The 20,485-nt window shown below is 47.2% G+C and overlaps 1 protein-coding gene across 1 annotated transcript in view; it reads right to left on the reverse strand.

Moving 5' to 3' along the window:
- Window positions 1–392: 392 nt before the first annotated feature.
- Srl (sarcalumenin) overlaps window positions 393–20,485 on the reverse strand; it is a 42,493-nt gene continuing 22,400 nt past the window's right edge. Inside the window, exons 2-8 of the mRNA XM_051181318.1 lie at window positions 14,610–15,455; window positions 14,025–14,507; window positions 12,076–12,177; window positions 10,682–10,777; window positions 6,231–6,347; window positions 4,941–5,174; window positions 393–3,255 (exon numbers count right to left, since the gene is read on the reverse strand). Coding sequence (XP_051037275.1) covers window positions 2,444–3,255; window positions 4,941–5,174; window positions 6,231–6,347; window positions 10,682–10,777; window positions 12,076–12,177; window positions 14,025–14,507; window positions 14,610–15,455 — 2,690 coding nt within the window. The 3' untranslated portion in view covers window positions 393–2,443. The remainder of the gene's footprint in view (window positions 3,256–4,940; window positions 5,175–6,230; window positions 6,348–10,681; window positions 10,778–12,075; window positions 12,178–14,024; window positions 14,508–14,609; window positions 15,456–20,485) is intronic.

The raw sequence follows: 20,485 nt of genomic DNA on the forward strand, positions 1-20,485 counted from the left end.
AGGAAATGAGCCTATTGCTATTACTATCCGAGCTGCTCTGTGAAGGACCTGGGGTGGAAACGTCGTGATCTTAACTCAAAAGGAACACTGTGCATGGTGTTGAGAAAAATGAACCAAGGTACCACAGAGGAAAGCGTTCCTGGGGTTTCCCACCGTACAGCCGTGGGCCTTGGCTTCTTTGGTGCTGGCTGTGAACTGAATAGTCTTCCACACCCAGCAGGCTAGGTACTGGATGGGACTACCAAAAGAGGTGCTGGTAAACATGCCAAACAAGGGCAAACAAAGCTTTATAAATTTCCAGGCTATCCCCCATTGGAAATGGGGATACTCTACTAGATACAAGGAAGCTAAGAGATTCACCTGACTGAAGACAAACAAAGACAAGGGGTTGATGAGAGATTGGAACTTTATTGAGACCTTCTCCTGATGAAACCAGAGTGGAAAGAACCCCGGACAGATCAGCCACTATTCAGGCACCTACATGGATAGTCCACTCAGGAAATCTCTGGATCTCACATTTCTCCTGGGATGAAACCCCCTCCTCCTAGAGTCAGAATCCTACTCAAAATCAATTTCCTACAGAGCCGGGCAAAGAATGGGAGCTAAACCCTGTGCTGGCCCATCAGCAGCCCGTGGGCAGGAGAGGAAAGTGAATTGGGAGGTGAGAAGAGGAACAGAATGGAGACGAAGAAAAAGGTGGAAAAAAATCTGAAAGGACCGGCAAGGTGCCTCTCCCACAAACACAAATACTGTATGAATTGATTTGCCTTATTTTACCTGCTTCCCACCAAGCATGCAGGAACTGACAGCTAGGCCAGAGTCCATACAGTTCAGCTTTTCTCCCCTCTCTCTGACTGCTTTGAGAAAAAATAGATTTGCTATACATATTTGGAGCATTTGACTTGTTGGAGGTCCTGGGCCCTACACAGAACTAAAGCAAAAGCTTCCCTTACAGCCAGCACCAGACTGCTAAGTATTCAGAGATATGAACTCCTAAACTGAAGTTCTCTATAGCCCCCACTGATTACCAGTCTGCTCATACTCCCTACCTGGTCCTCAGAAGGAACAACTCCGGCTCAGCCTTCCTTCCCACTTTCCTGCTGCTCCAGATGACTCACTGGTACTGGAGGATCCCAACCTATGCCTCACAATCCAGGCCCCCAGGAAAGCTTACTCCCCCAAAAAAGCAGCTCAAAGGAAGTCCTCAAGACAGTCTGACCTTCGCCTTGCCTGCTGCATCAAAAATGCTCTTCATCCTCCCAGGGCATAATCTCCAAGATGGCAGCATATGTCTGCCATGCAAGACTCTCAGGAGCCCTTCCTCTGTGCCCTCAGGCTACCATTGTTCTAGTTCTCTCCTGTACAGTGGACAAACAAATGCACACTCACTAGTGTGTACAGGTCTTGACTGTATTTAGTGGATATTGTCAGGTTGAACCTGAACCTCAGACCATGTCTTCCACCAATGCCAAGGGGCTGGGGCTGGTTCTGAGTCTAGGAATTTCTCTCAGATAGAAGTATTGGCATATCGGGGAATGGAGAAGGGGAAAGAGAAACCACTGTTGTAGAAGTAGTTTCCCCTAAAACTTGGGAGAAGTGGCTGTCCAGAGAAGCCTCCAAGGATCAGGAGCAAGACCCCCATTGTCCTTTCTGAAACCAACACCTTTGTGATCTGAGTTTTCCAAGACAAGCAACAGACAAAGACACACTGCAAACCAATTAACCCCTGAGTCCTTCCATTTTCCATGTAAGTCATTTCCAGGAGGAAAAGAACCTCTTGAGTACATCACCCACTCACCCTCTTAGGGCCAACTAAGTGTCTGAGCCCTCTAACCAAGACATCAATGAAATGATACTTTGGGTGGCAGATAACACCCTAATCAGAAAACTTGCTTTAGTGTTCTGCATGCCCAATCCATTGGGAAAACAGGAAGAAGATTCCAAGGTTGGGCTCAAAATCATGCAGATCAGACTCAAAAGACTGTCCACTGCTGAAAATCAACCCAAGCTTAGGAGGGAGTCAAGGAGGAATAGGGAACGGACAGAAGATTTGTGTGAAAGGAGTTGACACTGACCTGAGAACCCTCTATTATTTCAACTGAGTTTAGCTTATCTGACCCTCATTATCTTAGTATTCATTAGAAGTTAGCTGCTCTCTGTCCCTCCAAGACAAGACCCAGGAAAAACAAGAGAAGCCTGACTTGCCTGTGTCAGGCCTTCTAACTGAAGCTGTAAGACAAGCACACTATAATTCACAGTTTCCACTCTCCTCCCTAGAACCCTTGTTCCTTCCCTGATTCACCGGTCTCAATGAACTCCCAAATCTCCAATGCAGACTGATTGTCACCAGTATGGCTCAAAGGGTTAATATAAACCAGGACTTCTCAGACAGTTAGAACACAAGCTCATTCACCAATGGGGACCTGAGAATTGCTACACACAACTAGTGCTTCTTGTAGCGATTCTTTGGGGCCTCACCACAGCCTGTTTTGTCACAGTTAGGAGCACCTGGATTCTTCCCAAGCCCAAGGCTACCCAGAAGGCCGGGGAGCTCCTGGGTGATGGCCCGTTCAATCTTTTCCAGGTAGCAACCCCCCATGTAAGAGCACTGTTGAGAGAGGAGTTTGAAATTGGAAATGGGGTTGATGCCAAAGAAGTCCTTGTAGGCCTCACGGTTGGGAAGATCAAACTTGCTGACGTTCGTCTTTGCCAGGATGGTCTTGAAAATGTAGAATTTATCAGGATCTTCCACAATGTCCTTAAAAACCAGTTCCCCATCACTGAAGAAGGTCATTTTGTCCTTGTAAGTCTGCAGATACCTGTCAACTAAAAGGGCATGGATTCGGACTCGGATGGCATGCTGGCGAATAAAAGCAATCTTGTTTTCTAATCTGTTCTCAATCACCTGGTTCAAGTCTTCTAGGAGAGAGATCTCTTCTTTGAGGAACAGTTCCCGGTGGGTGTCAGGCTTATAATCCTGTGGCCAGAAGGAGCTGACATAAACCCGTGGAGGCTCTGTAACGTTGATGAGAGGGGCCAAGCTCCAGAAGAGAGCTCCATACACCCGCATGAGCATTTGTGTGGCCAGGTTGTCAGCCTTGTTCAAAATGATCCTTATTTGGGACTCGCGTCCCTTCAGCTGGCGGAAGAGCATCTCTAGCTCCAGACCCACATCCAACTTGGTGGGATCAAAGACAACAAAGATGAGATCAGCTCTGTCGATGAACCACTGACACACATCATTGAAGGGGTAGCCTTGGAGAGACAGGAATGAGAAGTCAAGCTGAGTGGAACACACACAAAGCCCGTGTGCCTCCCTTCAGTACCAGACCGTTGTGTGGGCTGAGCAGAGTCATAGCTCTGGCAATTTCCTGGGTTTCTAAACACCAGTAAGCTTATCTCTTGTTTTTTGTGGAGAACAGTCTGACCCATGCTTTAATATACAGTGACTTCTGAATCCCTAGTGAAGTGAAGGATTTGTCCAAAGTGCAGCTATTTATGCAGTGTATGGTAATGTACTCCTATAATCCCAGCACTCGGGGAAGCAGAAGCAGCAGGACCTTCAGTTCAAGGCTAGGCTGAGCCACATAATGAGATGCTGTTTCAAAAACAAAAACAGCAACAAAAAGGAAAAAATCAGGACTAGAGAGATGTCTCAGTGGTTAAGAGCACTGACTGCCCTTTCTGAGGACCCAGGACTGTCCCCACCACCCACATGCCACTCACTACTGTCTGTAACTTGAGTCTCAGAGGAGACAGCTCCCTCTTCTGGCCTCTGTGGGCACCAGGCATGCATGTGGTGCAGACATACATGCAAATAAAACAACCATACACATAAAAATAATCATTTTATTTTAATTTTGGTTATGATTTTTTCAAGACAGGGTTTCTCTGTGTAGCCCTGCCTGTCCTGGAACTCAGGGTGTAGACCAAGCTGGCCTTGAACTCAGAGATCCTCCTGAGTGCTAGGATTAAAGGTGTGTGCCACCAAACCCCAGCTAAGAAATAATAAAAATTTTAAAAGAAAAACAAGCAAGTTATTTTTCAAATGTCTAAAAAGATCTAGGACAATGGCAAGGATGTTGAAAGAGGAATATCAGGAAGTCAGACAGAAAGAGGATGTGTGGCTTACGGAGAAAAAAATGTGGTCAAGTGTTGAGTGTCTGTTGAGACCTGAGCTAGCTACAGATTAGCTGGATGGTCACCGCTCTTAAATTCTTGCTCATAAGCTATAAAATTACAAAAAGGACAGTAATACCAAAGCTAAGGTAAAGATTACTATTAGGCTAGGTGTGGTGCCGCACTCCTTTAGTCCCAGCACTCAGGAAACAGAAGCAAGAGTATCTCTGTGAGTTCAAGGCCCACGTGGTTGTCATAGCAAGTTCCAGAGCAGCCAGAGCTGTCTCAAAAACAAAAAAGGAAAAAAAATAATTCATAAGAAAGAGAAGAGACAATGATTACTGTGTTTAAAACAGAAAAGTTCCCAATTAAATCTGCAGCCATATAGGTGCTCATTATATATTAATTCTTCTCACGTGTTGGTTTTCTTATTCATAAAACAAGAAAAAAAAAAAAAACAACAAGGAATACCACTGTGGTGACTGTTCTTGGTTGTCAACTTGACTACATATGGAGTTAACTAAAACCCAAGTGGGAAGACCAACTTTTAATCTGATCTTTTGAAGTGGGAAAAGCCACCTTAGATCTGAGCCACAGCTTCTGCTGGAAGCCTATATAAAGGACATGGAAGAAGGAAGCTGGTTCTCTTTACCTGCTTGCCCTCCAACTCACTGCCAAGTTCATCCCTTCACTGGCATTAGAGCCTGTTTCTTCAGGATTCCACCATATACTGAAGACCAGCTAAGGATTTGAATTCAGGTCCTCATGCTTGCAGAGCAAATTCTTACTCTGAGCACATCATCCCCAGCCCCCTAAATTACCTCTTTCCTGTTGTTTGCGGTTCTCAATGATGCCTGGTGTATCTACAAAAGTGACTCGTTCTAGAAGTTTGTGGGGAACCTCGATGCCAATCAGCTTCTCCAGAAAATTCTGGCCAAATTTTTCCAGGGGTGAGAAGGATCGGGCACTGTCAGCAGCCATGACGATGCCCTCAATTGTTTTCAGCTTGGGCCCATGCATAAGAACAGTAAACTCGGAGGTGGTAGGTTCAGCACCTGCATGCATGGGTGAGAGATGGAAAACAACCACTGAGAAACAGATTTCTGGAAGGGGTGTGAACAAGCAAGGCATCTTGGAAAGGGCTTCCACAAGGACAAGGTAGGTGTGCTAGGTTCCTGCCTTCTCACTTTTTAATTGTGCCCAAATACACAGAACATAACATTTACAGTTTAATCTTTATGCTTATAGTTCAATAGCATTAAATATATTCACATTATCATACAAATGGTTAGTTATCCTCACTCTCCAGAACTTTGTCATCTTCCCACACTGAGACTCTGTCTCCATTAAGTAGTAACTCCCCATCCCCTTCCTTGGCAACCTCTATTCTTTCTCTGCCTCTGAGTTTTTCCTATTGTGGCACCTCATATAAGCAGAATCATACAGTATCTGTGCTTTTTTGTGCCTGGCTTGTTTTAGCACATTTTTAAGGTGTATCCATATTGTGGCGAGGCTTTATCTGATGTGTTCTGACAGCATGCATGTTTCATTCCTTTCTAGCTGTTTGTGTGTGTGTGTGTGTGTGTGTGTGTGTGTGTGTGTTACATGCACCTGCCATGGCACAAGGGCGGAGGTCAGAAGACACACCCTCGCCTTCTACCTTTTCTCTTGTACACTGCTGCATAGACCAGTTTAGCTGGCTTCCAAGCTTTCAGGGGCTCTCCTAGTTCCAATTCTGCCTTCCCAATAGAAGTACCGCAATCACAGACCCGTGCCACTCGCCTGGCTTTTCTATGGATACTAGGGACCTGACTTCAAATCATCAGACTTGCACAGCAAGCACTTTACCTACTGAGCCATCTCCTCAGTCATGTGACATTTGTTTCTAAGGCTAACATTCCATTATATGCACAGGCTACATTTTGGTTATCCCTTCATAGAGCAGTAGACACTCGAGTGGTTTCTACTTTGGGGCTTTTATGAATAATGCTGGCACGGAGGTGGTAGAGCTGCTGGCTCTTGCATGTACTTTTCATTAATGTTAGTAAGGGCATGCAAGTGCTTTAATTATTCATGTGCTTTAACAATTTAAACACTCCCAAAATTCTCACCTGTATAAAGCTGGTATCGAGTTTCTTCTAACCCCAGGAGGTAGTTTATCATGGTGGATTTGCCAACGCTCCACGGTCCCAGGAACAGCACCATTGGCTTGGAAGTAATCTCCCCATCTGCAGACAACAGAAATGAACTGACAGTAGGAGCAGCACTGTCTCCCAACACCGCACTCCCACTGTCAGCCAACAGCCCAAGGGGTTCTGCGTTGATTGCTTACAAGAACCATCACTCAAAAGACACCAGAAGTCATTGTTTTGACCTGTTCCAGACCCTTGGCATATCGGCCTGCACCAGGAGGAGCCGAGTGGGTTAATACACCCTGGCTCAGTACCCTGGGTGCAGTCTCCTGCCTAAATCTAGAGAACAACTGTGCATAAAGAACAAAGAAAAACAACACAGAGCTGAGAAAGACTGAAATTTGCTGCCCAGGTCAATAACAAGAGAAGAAAGGACACGGAAAAGGTATACACAGTCTTAAGCCACCTCAACCCCAGGCTCCGCTGCTGTCCTCTCCTCTTCACTGTGGCTCCCCAAACCCCCACCTCAAGCTCAGGCTAGTCTCAGATATTCTGCTCCAAAGACTAAAACCGACACTGAAAACTGGGAATCCCTAAATTCTTGGGCCCTGAGGCCAATGTCCTCTCAGACACCATGCTGGGAAGCAACCCTACCAAGGCTGCTTAGCTGAGGGAGCAGAATTCTCTAGTTTTCAAAACCAGGGATGAGGGCTTAGGAGGGTGTTTGGTGGCAGAGCATTTGCATAGTATGTGTGAGGCCCTGGTTCAATCCCTAGTGCTGAAAACTTAAAAGTAAATAGGGGCAAAGAAGAGGGCGAGAGCCTTTGGACAGAGATATTATTTGTCCTATTGTTGATTTCTGATCGTCTTATTTCTTTTCTGAATGATCTTCACTGAGCACCTACTTTCTCCAGACTTTCGCCTTCCTGAGCCTGCAGATAGTCCTCAAAATGTAGGCCTCCTTTTTAAACTTTTTTCATTTATTTCCTATAATTCTGTATAACGTTTTAAGTCAAAAGTCCGAAGTACAAAAAGGCCCACTTTATCTAGGCCATAACACCCTCTGTAGTAGGTAACTAATGCTAGGGATTTTTTTCTAATTTTTTTTTTTTCTTTTGAGACAAGGTTAAGTTATATTGCCCAGGATGTTCTCAAAGTCCCAGGCTCAAGAATCCAGTGATTCTCCTGCCTCAGCCTCCAGAGTATCTGGGTCTACATTTGAATTGTGGCCGACTACACTGGGCAACATGGCTAATTTCTGGCATTTTCCTAGCTGCCTTGATACCCAGCTCCTTGTTTCTGTACTGTGTACAGTGTGATCCCCTTCTGCACTGGCTTTTGGATGCCCGGCTTTTGTTTCTCCCAGGTAAGCACAGCATTAGAAGATGTTGTCTTGTTCCTGGTGAGCACAAATCCATGGCCTGGCCCCTTCCTTCCTGCCTGGAGACAAGATGGATTAGCAGGTAGACCCAGTTACAGAGATTTTTGTGAGTTCTGAGACAGGGTTGTCGGGTGCTGCTGTTCCAACTCTGCACAGTAGGGGGCATCGTGGGCATATGTGGGAGGCCAGTAATAAGCTTGAAGGATTGGGGCCATGCAGGAAGCTGGCAAGAGATTAGGACAGAGAAGCCAGAAAGGGAAGCCAGAAAAGAGCCAATTGGCCTTTGCTGAGAACCAATCCTGGGGCAGCTGGCAGCCTCTTGACCACTGAGGCTTTAAGTCTGGAGTTTCCCCAGGAGGGCCATGCCACTCTGGGTGTCAGAGTAGGGAGAGAAGGCAAGTACAGAGGAAAGAGAACACCATTGGGAGAGTCTGTAACCTCATACCAGGGTCTGCACGTCCTCTAAGAAGCAAAAGAGGATGACTGACTCTTAGGCTTTTATAGAACGGACAGAACAGGGTATTCCCTGGGGAAAGAGACAGAGTCAAAATCCTGACCGCAGCTTCGTGGCCAGGGCAACCAGCACTACCTGGGTATTAGGTTCCTTTTCTGTAAAGGAGGAATATATATGCCATCAGATACCACAGATACTCAATGGGCATTAGGATAATATGAAAACTGCCAAGTAACACAGGGAGGGACTTGTGATGTCACAATTAAAACAAGGGCTGGGGTTATAGCTCAGTGGTAGAGCACTTGCCTAGGATGCTCAAGGCCCTGGGTTCCATCCCCAGAACTGAAAAGAAAAAAATAAATAAATAACAATTATGAAAACTTTAAAACAGGAGGAGGAGTAGCTATGGATATAGCTTAGTAACAGGGTACCTTCTTAGCATGTCTGAGGACTAGGGGTAGGAGATAGCCCTAGAACTGCAAAATTGAGTAACACTTTTAAAAATGGCAAACCATGGTGGAACAAGAATTCTCTGGTACATTCTTTGAGTATAGAATAGAGTACTTCAGGGTGATTTTGCAACAATGATCAAAATACTTAATTCTAGTGTTCCATATTAATTTTTTAAACATTTATTTGTGGGTATTGGGTGTTCCAGAGGGTATATTATGGGAGTTAGTTCTCTCCTTCAGGACTGGCAGAAGGTACTTTAACCCACTGAGCCATCTTGTCGACCCTCTACTGTACTATTTTAAAAACAAACAAGTATGCAAACCATTCCTACAAGTATCTGTGCACAAAACATACCAGTGTTTGGAATGTTTTAAATTCATTTTTTTTTCTAGACAGCATCTCATTCTAAAGTCAAGGGTGATCTGAAATTCACTCTGTAGCCTAGGCTGACTTTAAATTCTCAGTGGTCCTCTTACCTCAGCCTGCCAAGTGCTGAAACTATTGGCACAGCCACCATGCCCAGCTTTGGAGCATTAATGCTTTTATTTATTACATAATGTGTTTGCATGTGTGTGAGTGTGCACAACGTGATGTGTGTATAGAGGTCAGAGACAGCTTGCAGGGGTTGATTCTCTCCTACCCTGTGGAGTCCAGGAACTGAGCTTAGGCCACCAGGTTTGGAGGCAAGTACCTTCACCTGCTGAGCCACCTTACTAGCTCCACTGGGGTGGGGTGTCTTTTTGAGCCCTGGCTCTCCTGCTGTCACTATGTAGACCAAACTGGCTTCAAACTCACAGAGATCTGCCTGCCTCTGCCTCCCGAGTGCTGGAACTAAAAGCATGCGTCACCACTCACAGCTACTGGCCCCATTTTTTTTAAAGTTAGAAAAGGGAAAGCACCTATTGTCCATAGGGAATTGGATACTGTTATACAGTGCCTGGTGTGTTCTTAGAAGGCAGGACCAAGAAGCCTTAATAAAGAATAATGTAGAGTCATGCACCTATGCATGCATGCATGCATATATATATATATATACATATATATATTCATGTATATATACATAAGCACAGTTGGCATGATATAATTCCATGTATGTGAGAAGAAAAAGACATTTTTATGCTCATAGATACAGAGGAATTGTATGGAAGATCCTATTCCTGTAGTTTTGAGCACTATAACAAGAAACTGTGAGTGGATATCTTTGGGAGTGGAATTTGATTGGAGATCAAGAAAGAAACTTTGTGCGCGTGTGCGTGTGTGTGTGTGTGTGTGTGTGTGTGTGTGTGTGTGTTCTGGAGAGAGAGAGCTGCCATGTAGTAGCACAGAGCTCACTGTGTACCCCAACCTGGCCTCAAAATTACAATTCTCCTGCTTTTTCCTTCCAAAATCTAGGATTACAGTTATATGCCATCATGCCTGGCTTTATTTTTCAGTTTATATTATTTTACATTATTTGAATGTATTGAAACAAGGATGTATTACTTTTATTATTTTGAAAGCCACGATTTAAAAGAATTCAGGCTCTATTTTGTGTGCAGTAGCACACATATAAAGCCTGAGCTACATGTTGAGACCTTGTCTCAAAAATCAGCAGCAGCAGCCAGATGTGCCTTTAATGCCAGCACTCGGGAGGCAGAGGCAATCATATCTCTGGGTTCAAGGCCAGTCTAGACTACAGAGTGAGTTCCAGGACAGCCAAGGCTCTTACACAAAGAAACCCTGTCTTAAAAAGTCACACACACAAAAATCATCATCTTCTTTGTCTTCCAGGCCCAAAGGAGGCCCTCCAGGAGGAAGAAGGAAGCCAGAAGTGTAGTCATTTGGAGGCCTATGTGAGCAGGGAGCCTGGAGGCTCTTGACCCCAGGATCACATAGGCTTACTGCCCTGGAAATCAGAATGCCTACTGCTGAGACAAAGTGCTCAGCAATGAAGTCTCTGTCACAGGCTCACAGCATTAAGCACTTACTCCTCTATAGGAAGGGCCACTCCCAAGGCTTGAGTTCCTGTCCTCCATTCCTCAGGGAATCTCAGCCCCTGGGGTCCTAGCACACATTACACATGGGTCTTGTGAGCCTATGTAGGCACCAGGGAGGTGTGAGTGGCCAAAGGTGCAGGACCAATTCTGGGTCATGATGCTGTACCTGTGATCTCATGCTGTCGCAGCTCATTGTACTTGTAAGACTGCTCCAGGGGCTTGATGGATGTATGGTAGATCTTTCGCAGCCGCTGCAGTACCGCTGGGAGAGAGGAGCAAGGAGTGAGCATCAGGTAGGGCCATCAGGCTGCTCCTCACTCTAGATCTCATACCCAAAGAGATTCTATCTCTGCCTGGTGAGGAGAGCCATTGGCAGTCCAAAATCATGATATGATTGTGTTTGGGAAGGAGCTGGTCCACAACCCACCCTCAGAAATCTTCAACTCAAAAGCATTTCCTATCCAATCTGCAAAGCCTCTTTAAGAAATAAACAAACAAAAACAAACCAAAAAAATCCCAATTCTTGGCCAGGCACTGTGTCATACACTTTTAATCCTATCATTCAAGAGACAGAGGCTGGATTTCTGTGATTCCAGGAGCATCCTGGTCCACATAGCAAGTTCCAGGTAGCCAGATTACATAGTGGGACATTGCCTCAATAATAATAACAGTAGTAGTAATAATGATTACAGACTAATTATTAGGCAGAAATATGGCTCAGTTGGTAAAGTGCTTCCTATCATGCACAAAGCACAAAAACCTGGGTTCAATCCTAGCACCATAAAAGCAACAACAAAACAAAAAATAGCTTTGGTGGCACATACCTATAATCTGTACTAAGGGGTGATAGATAGTAGGAAGATAAGGAGTTGAAGGTTATCCTCTGCTACATAGAGAGCTTGAGGCCACCCTGAGCTACATGAGACACTGTGTCAAGAAAAATTAAATTAAAACCCTAATATTCTCTTCCTCACCTCAGTGGCACATCCAGAAAAGCTAGGCTGCTTTCAGCCTGGCTAAAAGTTCTGTCCTTGGGAGATGAAAATCTCATGTCTGTGCCTCTGTTTGTGAGGCTGAGGTCTAGAGCATAAGCAGGACAGTGCCCAGCAGGCCTGTACACACTGCTCCTGGGAGGATTCAGACATGCCCCATGTTCTGAGGGAGCAGAAACCCAGGATGCAACTGAGAGCTGGCGGCAGGGAGTGCTGTGCAGCACAAGAGGACAGTATGGGGAGCAAGAACCAGGCTAGTACTGCCACTCTCTGGCTGGGTGCCAAGAACAAATTGCTATGTTAATCTGTGCTTGACTAGTTAATCAGTTAAGAAAGGATAACAAGCCCCCACTGAAATCCTACAGGTGATGGCTCTGGAATTCACCTTCTGTTCTGACACTGTGCCCTCTGTTTAGTTATCTCTCCCTCCCTGAGCCTTGGCCTTGTTAGAAGCATTACCTCATGTAGCCCCTTTCCCCCGGGGTTCTCTTCTTTGTGGTCCCCTCTGGCCTTAGAACTGCAGAGCTCTGGTGTCCTGGGTCCTAGCCCATGTCCCTTCCCCAGGTACCTGTGTAATCATCAGCCGGCTTGTCCTCATTCAGCATCAGGGTTTTCTCAATATGGGAGCGGTCCCTCATGGGACCCTCTTCACTCACATCCTCCGTCTCTTCTGGGAAGAGAAACAGACAGCATAGGGTCAGAGCAGATCTAAGCCAGTAGAGCTCTAAGCCTCACAGAGAAGGAGCAGGGCTGGGCCTCAGGCAGATGCAGGACAAGACAAGTGGCTCTCAAGTTCCAAGTCAGCCCAGGCTGTATAGCAAGACTTTGTATCAAACACCTCTCACATGCCAGGTGCCATATGTCACACTGACACTATCGTGACCCTTACACAGGCCCAGCTCCTGCCCTTAGGGAGTCATCCTACAGCCTAATGGCAACAAGCTGATGGACTATCTTAAAAAGTGGTAATTTTGAGAGCATCAAGGAGGCTATAGCAGCTTTGAGGGTGGGTTTGGGGTGGTGGAGGGGAGCAGAGAACATTTCCCTGACATCTGCTGCCAAGCCAGAGTTAGTAAAAAAAATAGGGTAGTTTTCCATAATGGGACACATTTGTTGCCTGTCAAGGACTTGCGGGTGCTCCAAGACCTGACTAGACATCCTGAAAGACTGAAAGACTACCACAGGGGCTTGCATTTTACTCAGGACAAAGAGAGCCATTAAGAGACTTTACTTATATACATGGCCATTGACAGATTCTACTTACACACACGGCCATCATAATAGGATAACACTGATGAGAAATGAGTAGGTAGCGCTACAGGTACGTTAGTGTCCATGTATGGGCTGGCAGTCACATACAGGTCAACTGTCCCACTGACCAAGCAAACCTGAGACACTCATACCTGATGAGTCCTAGGAAGGACATTGTTCATGTTCCCTAGACTCTAAGGTCACTCATTTCTAGCAAAGCTGCCTGTTCAGGAATCTTAGATTAGGAGGGTGTAGCTTAGGCTTGTGAGATAGAGGGAGGACAGTATCTGCATGTCTCATGCAGCATTTCAGTGGGTCCCTGATCCCAGATCCAGATTAGGACAGATAGAGAAAGGGGAGGAGCCTACTGCTAGCAGCACTACCTCTTAAAGAAAGCGTAAGTACCTAAAGAGAGTATGAACATTAAGCTCTGCAAGAAGCCAGGCACATGGTGCATGCCTGTAATTTCCCAGCATTCTAGAGGCTGAGGCAGGAAGACCAGGAGAGCAAGGCCACCCTGACTATTATTACACGGTGAATTCACGCCTAGCCTAGAATACATAAGCTCCTGTCTCAGAGTGGGGGAAACGGCTTTAAGGAAGCCTTCTGGAAAAGTGATGGTGATAACAGGACCCAGCCTCTGTCCTGAAAGTCACTTTCTGTTCTATCCACACAAATCACATGAGGTATTCAGGTCCTGACTGGTTTGCCACTACTGTTGCCCTTCCCTCCTGTCCTTCGAGGGCTGTCCTACTATAGAGAAGCATTTGACAGCAGTCAGCCTCAGCTCTCACTCACACCATGATCCTGACCCCTTGACTGCTGACGTTCACACTTCACATGGGAAGTCTTCAAGAGCAGACTTAGTTGGAAGAAGAGTGAGTGACCTGTGGTTTCTAACCTCCCCACCAACGCCCTGCCCCGGCTTCTACCAGCAAACCTCATAACCACAAACATGCCATCAGTCCCCTGTCCTTCAGGCTGATCCACAGCTATCCCTAAAGAGAAGCCTTCTTGGTCCTAACTCAGAAATGGTCAGGTCCCTCTGAAGCCTCCTTTCAGATCTATGCACACTGAAGGTTAAGTGGCTTAGGAGCTGCGTAAGTGGACTCTGTGGGCTGAGCTAAAAGACCGGGCCCTGCCTAACAAGCCCAGAACTAACCAGAAGTTATTCCACCCCCCACGTTTGCCCCACAATATACAAGATTTCCATAACGTATGTATCTGTCCGAGATTCTGGGATTGCCTTAAAGAATGAATTCCTACCCTGATGAGCAATTACAGGATTCCCTCTCCCCTGTTGTCTCTCTTTGGATGCCTCCGCCTCTGTATCCTGGGTCTTGCCACCCTCAGACCCTGTGTCCAAATCTTCTACGTCAAGCTGGGTGCCTTCCTCCTTGTGTTCTGTGGTTCCTGCTGCTTTCTGGGGCTCTGCAGCCTCCCCGGGGATGTCCCCCTCTTCTTCTGAGCTAGCTCCGTCAGCACTGTCTTCTTCAGACTCTTCTTTAGATGGAGCTCCTCCTTCTTCACCACCCTCTTCCTCAGAGGAGGCCTCAGCCGGGCCCTCCTCAGGCATCCCTGATACCTGGCCCTCAGGAAGGTAGTTCTCTATCTCCCTGTCCTTGGGACTCTGGGTGCCCCCAGACTCTTCATTGGCCTCTATAGCCGAGCCAGCCTCCTGGCTAGGTCTACGCTCCCCTTGGTCCTCAGCCTCCTCCCCAAGTTCTGTATCCACCTCAGCCTTTGATTCTTTGCCAGCAGGTATGGCATCTGGGGCTGTAACTAGCTCTGTAGGCTGATGACCAGGCCCTGGGCTAGCCTCAACTTCTTTTTGAGAGGAATGGACTTGGCCCTGGTCAGATGCTACTTCTGCAGCTCCTCCTGCCTCTACCCCAGAAGACATGCTGTCGGAGATGGCATCCAAGTCAGTGGGCTGGAGATGAGGCCCTGCCATGGCTTCATCTTCTGACTGCAGGGCATGGCCCTGGGGCTGGTCCTCTGACCCCTCTCTGGTTCCTGTAGCCATGGCAGCCCCTGACTCATCTCCAGTATGTGTGGCACCCTGGACTCCATCTAGCTCTGTGGATCTGTGACCATACCCTGTGTTGCCCTCACCTTTTGCCTCCACTGTATAGACCTCTTCACCCTCTATGCTAGGAGAGACCTGGGTGGCTGCAGACTCTGTTGTTCCTGCTGCTGCTTCTTTCATGGGGCTAGCTCCTAAAATTCCCTGGGACCCCTCAGGTTCCTCACTACTTCCCTCTTGTACTTCTGCCCCCATACTGGCAGCCCCATCCTGTCCCGGTTCCTCTCCAGAACTGAACTCTGTCCCCTCTTCTTCTGTCCCCTCTACCCCTCCTGGAGGAAGGGTGCCTGCTGCTGCTGGGCCCTCCTCTTCCTCCCCAGGCCTTTCAGCATCCTCAGATGGAGCTGACTCTGCAGCTGAGGTATTGGACAGGCTAGCTTCTGATTCGGAGCCCTGGCCGTTGGCAGTGGAAGGAGCCCCTGCTGGGGTCTGCTCCAAGCTCTCAGCCTCCCTGCCGTCTGGGTAGTGATGGAGCAGGTTCTTGTCTCCAGGGGCCGCATCTGCATAAAGCGCCCTTTCTTTCTCCTCTAGACTTGCATCTCCAGCAGAGAAATGATTCTCCAACAAATTGCCAACATCTTCTGTGCCACCCGAAGCAGAGACTTGCAGTTCTAAACGATTAGAACATGATTGGTCAGTTGACAGGGTTGGCACTTGCCTGCTTCTCAAGACTATATCAGACTAGCTCCCACTGCAGAGAGCACCGCATGTACCTCGTGTCCAGAGTTATGCCTCCCATCTTGGGTCCTCTGGACCACCTGCCCCCATCCAAGCCTGTGGGGGCTACAGATTCAGGAGTTAAAGGATTGACTTTCTGTCCACTCGGGAGTTAGCAGCTGTAGTAACTCAAGAGCCCCCAAAGGCCTGGCCCTGACCTTCCAGTCTTCCCCAGGTCCTGATGACTATATATGGGAAGAAACTTGTGTGAGCCCTTCCAGTCCTTCCTCAACCTTGCAACGGGTGTGGCACGTGCCACCTGGCTCCTGAGAAGCTATTCCAAGATGGGACAAATGCTAGTGCATTCCACTCCTTGTCCGTTCCTAGAGTCATTAACCAGTGTGCTTTTTATACTGCTATCAGCAAAGGAGTGAAAACAGGTGTTTGCAGGCCAGATAATCTTAGGTTACAAGGCAAAGTACTTAGGGGATTACTTGTGGCTCTTGGCTTTATTAAGTCACATATCTAACCCTGTCCCCTTAAGGGCAGGCATTTACTGGCCTCCCTACCTCAGATTAGAAGGAACAGAGGGCCTGAGGAGGAGACATCCAAAAGGGGCAGGACCTGGTCTTCCCAATGACCTCAGCCAACCCCTCCTGAGGAGATCCCCTTCTAAGGTCCTGCTGTACCCACAGAGCAGAGGGCACAGGAAGAACAGAACAAACACGGGTCCAGTCTGTGCCAAGGGTCAAGTTGGATATTTTTGCAAAACGGGGTGGAAGCAGAGCTTAGACCTATGCTTTCTGCCCTTCCCTCCCAAACGGGAATCTGCTTAAAGAGAAGGCCTGCAGGAAAAACTTCAAGACCACAGGAGATGTGAAAGCCTGGTGCTTGCATCTCCTCCTTCATTGAAATAAAAAGCCTTTCTGTCTCCAGGCATCCCACCCCTCTGTTGTTCTCAAAAGGCAGGAGCAGTCTTCAGCCATTAGTTAGTCTAGCTGTGTCAGCTCCTGAAGGATGGGAAGGAAGCTCTGGAGCACTTATTATAGAGGGGCTCTGTATACAAATGTATAACACTTCACCCCAGCCAGATGGTGGTGGTACACGCCTTTAGTCCCAGCACTCGGGAGGCAGAGGCAGGCTGGTGGTCTACAGAGTGAGTTCCAGGACAGGCTCCAAAGCAATACAGAGAAACCCTGTCTCGGAAGAAAAACAAACAAAAAAGTTCCAGGACAGCCAAGGCAAACCCTGCCTCTAAATAAATAAATAAATAAAATAAACAAAAAACAAAAACAAAATCTTCACCTCAAGCACAATAGTATGCATAGCTATTTGTAAGCTTGCTTATCCTGCCTGGCAGATTTTAGACCTAATTAGTGATGGCCATTGGTTTTCCAGACACATGGCCACCATGTGACTAAGAGGTGGCTAGAATACAGAGCTGCCAACTCCTAGTCCATGATATAATCAGGAGACACAGGAACAGTTGATGTGGACCCCAACCCCTAGCTGCATACATCTTCTTTCCAGGATCATGCTCCTGGCTCCTGGGGAGCAGGGTGGATCTTAATTGTGTGTTCCCAGCACTCAAGATCCTTGCCTGCCCTGCAGAAAGTTCTAGAAGTCTACATTCACATGAGAAAACCAGTAAGAATCCCTGGTTCCTTGGTCTCAGCAGGATGGGAAGCTAAATATTACTTGCCCTAATTCCTTCCCCTGCGTTTCTATTCCCCAGTCCCTGAGAAGAATCTGTGGCAGGAATGTGTTTTAAATTAAAGAGACTTGGCAGCCCTCTGAGCAATAAGATAGATATAAAATACACGAGATACGTTCATATAATTATTTACTAAGCCAGTCAACAGAAAATATTTCCATCTCACTCAATTTACTTAGACTTACTTGCTTCTGGAAAACAAGTATTACTTATCTCCTTGCCCCCCCCCTCTCTCTTTCTCTCTCTGTTTTGTTTTTCAAGACAGGGTTTTCTGTACAGCCCTGACAGTCCTGGAATTCGATCTGTAGACCAGTCTGACCTTGAACTCAAAGATCCACCTGCCTCTGCCTCCTGAGCGCTGGGATTAAAGGTGTGTGCCACCACTGCCAGGCTACTTATATATCCTTATAGGTAAGAAGACTGAAATTCAGGGCCCTACCTGTGTCACATGTCTAGTAACAGGCTGAGGACCTTTGGTTTCTGACCTGGAAAGGACACTGCCAGACCCTGAACAGGTTCATCACCACTCAAAGTGTGGTCCAGAGATAAGCTTCTTCCTCAGTATCACTTCAAAACCTTCTGGAGACAGTCTCAGGAGTCAGCCAGGACACATGGTCAGAGCCCTTATTTCTCTAGATGCCCCAGGTGACTAATTTACACATTCCTATGGTCTCACCATTTCCTCTCCTTCCCTGTGGTTTTCAATACATGGGATCACCTTGCCCTTGATTATTTATTTCCTCCCTTTCCTTAGTGATTCAGATTTAAATTATCCAGGATACAGCCCTACCAACAACAAAAACATCTTCAGTAATCCCAGCACACAAAGTTACAAACTACTGCAGCTTCAAAGACAAATAGTTTTGACCTCAAGACTTCTGCTGCTCGCAGCTCCTCCACATTAGGAGGATCCCCACTGGAGTTCCCAATTTGAGTTAGGCCTCCAAAAGCTGGCATCTTTCCTTGGAACAGCAGTGGTTATCAGCTTTTTCCTCTGATGTATCTAACCCTTTCCATGGGCTCCTGTTGCCCCATGATGACAAAGATGGTGATGATGGTAGTGATGATTACTGAGCTAAATAAATTCTAGGTCTAGCTTCTTGTTATATTTCTGATATTCTCAAAAGTACCTCTGCTGGGCGGTGGTGGCCTTTTATTCCAGCACTGGGAAGGCAGAGGCAGACAGATCTCTTTGAATTTGAAGCCAGCCTGGTCTACAGAGCAAATTCCAGGACAGCCAGGGCTACACAGAGAAACTCTGTCTAAAAACAAACAAACAAACCTTTGACTACAGTGTGCAGTGGAAGCGAGAAGCTGGCATCATCCAAAAGAGCTTGTGAGGAACCAGATGTTGAGGGGATACCTGACCTTCACACTGCTGTGTTTCCACTTATGGTTACTGGACCATGTGTCTACATACATTAACATTTCCCATCTTTGGGTTTTACATCTTAAAGCCAAAGCAACCCTGATTGTCTGCTAAGCAGTTTGGAATGAAGACTGATGTCCATGGCCTTCCTTCTCAGGCTAAAACTAACTGCTCTGGCAAAAAAGTCTTTCAGTGAAACCAGCTGTCCCACTGGGGCTCCCAGAGAGAGCTCATCCTCAGGAAGCGCTGAATCCAAATCTGTTGTGGGAGGCACATCTGATGCTCAGTTCCCCAAGATGCAAAGACAGTGTCCTTTCTTCCCTCCCTCCCTGGTTTCTTGCCAGAGCCCCTATTGGTGTCCAGAGAAGGAGGGATCAGAGCACACAGAGGCTCCTGGTGGGCTGAGCTCTGCTGAAATGAGTACGGTTCCATATCAGGACGTGATGTATCCTACTGTATGAACCGCTGCCAGCACAGCCACCTCAGCGCTGGCCAGCCCTGGGCACTGATGTCAAGGCACACGAATAGCAGGCCCCCAGCTCAGCCCCAGAGGCCCATGGAACCCTAAGCCCCTGACAGGCTGAGGCCAGCCTCACTCACACACAGGCACAGCCTGGCACAAGCCAGCACTACCTCTCCCGGCACCCCCCTACCATCAGCCCTCTTGGGGAACCTAGGCTTTTTGTTGCTCTCTTGACCCCACACCCCAGAAGTAACTTCACAGCTCTGTTCTCTTTCTCCCCACAGTCAAGCACACTGGTTTTGTCCATGTACTCCTGCCTTGCCCCATAGCATTTCTGTGGACTCAGAGATTGATGAGTTTCCAAGGGCCTGTGAGTGCAACTGGAGAGGAGGAAGCCCTGGCCAGGCAGGGGCTTAAAGACTGGCCAGAGGACAAGGTCAGGCAGGGACGGAGCCCTTGTCTGTGGCCTAGTGTTCTCACTGTACCTGCGTGGGTTGCCTGCTTGTGTTCTAGGAAGTACCTAAGGGAAAAGGGAACATGAAATAGCCTAGAGCTAGGGTCTCCTTCACATTCTTTATCCCCTTGAATCTATTTGCCCCACTATCTAGAGGGTTAGGATGGAAGAAAAGGTGCCAACCACAGCTCCCTTCCTTTCTGGTTTCATATGGCCTACCACCCCTCCCCACACTCCCACCCCCCACCCTCCACCCCCACAACTTTGCTGATCCGCAGGTACAAAGCTCTAAGCTAGGTCCTGCCTTGCCCTTGGGGCTCTGAGACACTCTGGAGTCCTTATTCTTCGATCCTCACATCCCTCTCAGGCAGAAAAGTCAAGAGCTAGCAATCGCTCTCGAAATGAGGAAGCAGACACAGAAAATAGAAGGCATTTGTTCCACAAGCCATTCCTGCCTAGGAATGGTGTGGCCACACCTACAAAGCTTTGCAAGCACCAGCTCTGGGGCTGGGCCAGTATGTCGCTATTTTATAAGATAATTCTAGGTAAGGCCTGAGACCCTCAACACTAAGGAGCTCCTTCCCAAAGTTGAAAGTGGAAGTCTAAAGAACAGATCTCAGAGCCCAAGAGATTTTTTTTTGTTTATTAATCTGTTTTGAGCTTACCTCAATGAAAATTCCACTGCAACTTGTCTCTTTAGGATTGGGGGGGGGGGGCAGGCACAGGTCTTACTAATATATCTCTAGTTGGTCTGAACTTACTTTGTAAATCAGACTGACTTCGAACTCAAGAGATCCTCCCGCCTCTGCTTCCCAAGTGCTGGAATTAAAAGTGAATGCTGGTTCCTTAGCAATCTTTAGAAAGGACAGCCTGAAATTATTCTCCTACATGCTTTCTCATCCATTTGATCTGAAACTATGACAGTCAAAGTCACATATAAGTGCAATACCTTTGGACCACCGCTCATACACACTTATGCAAACG

The sequence above is a fragment of the Phodopus roborovskii genome, unplaced genomic scaffold (genome assembly GCF_943737965.1).
Source record: "Phodopus roborovskii unplaced genomic scaffold, PHOROB, whole genome shotgun sequence".
Taxonomy (NCBI): domain Eukaryota; kingdom Metazoa; phylum Chordata; class Mammalia; order Rodentia; family Cricetidae; genus Phodopus; species Phodopus roborovskii.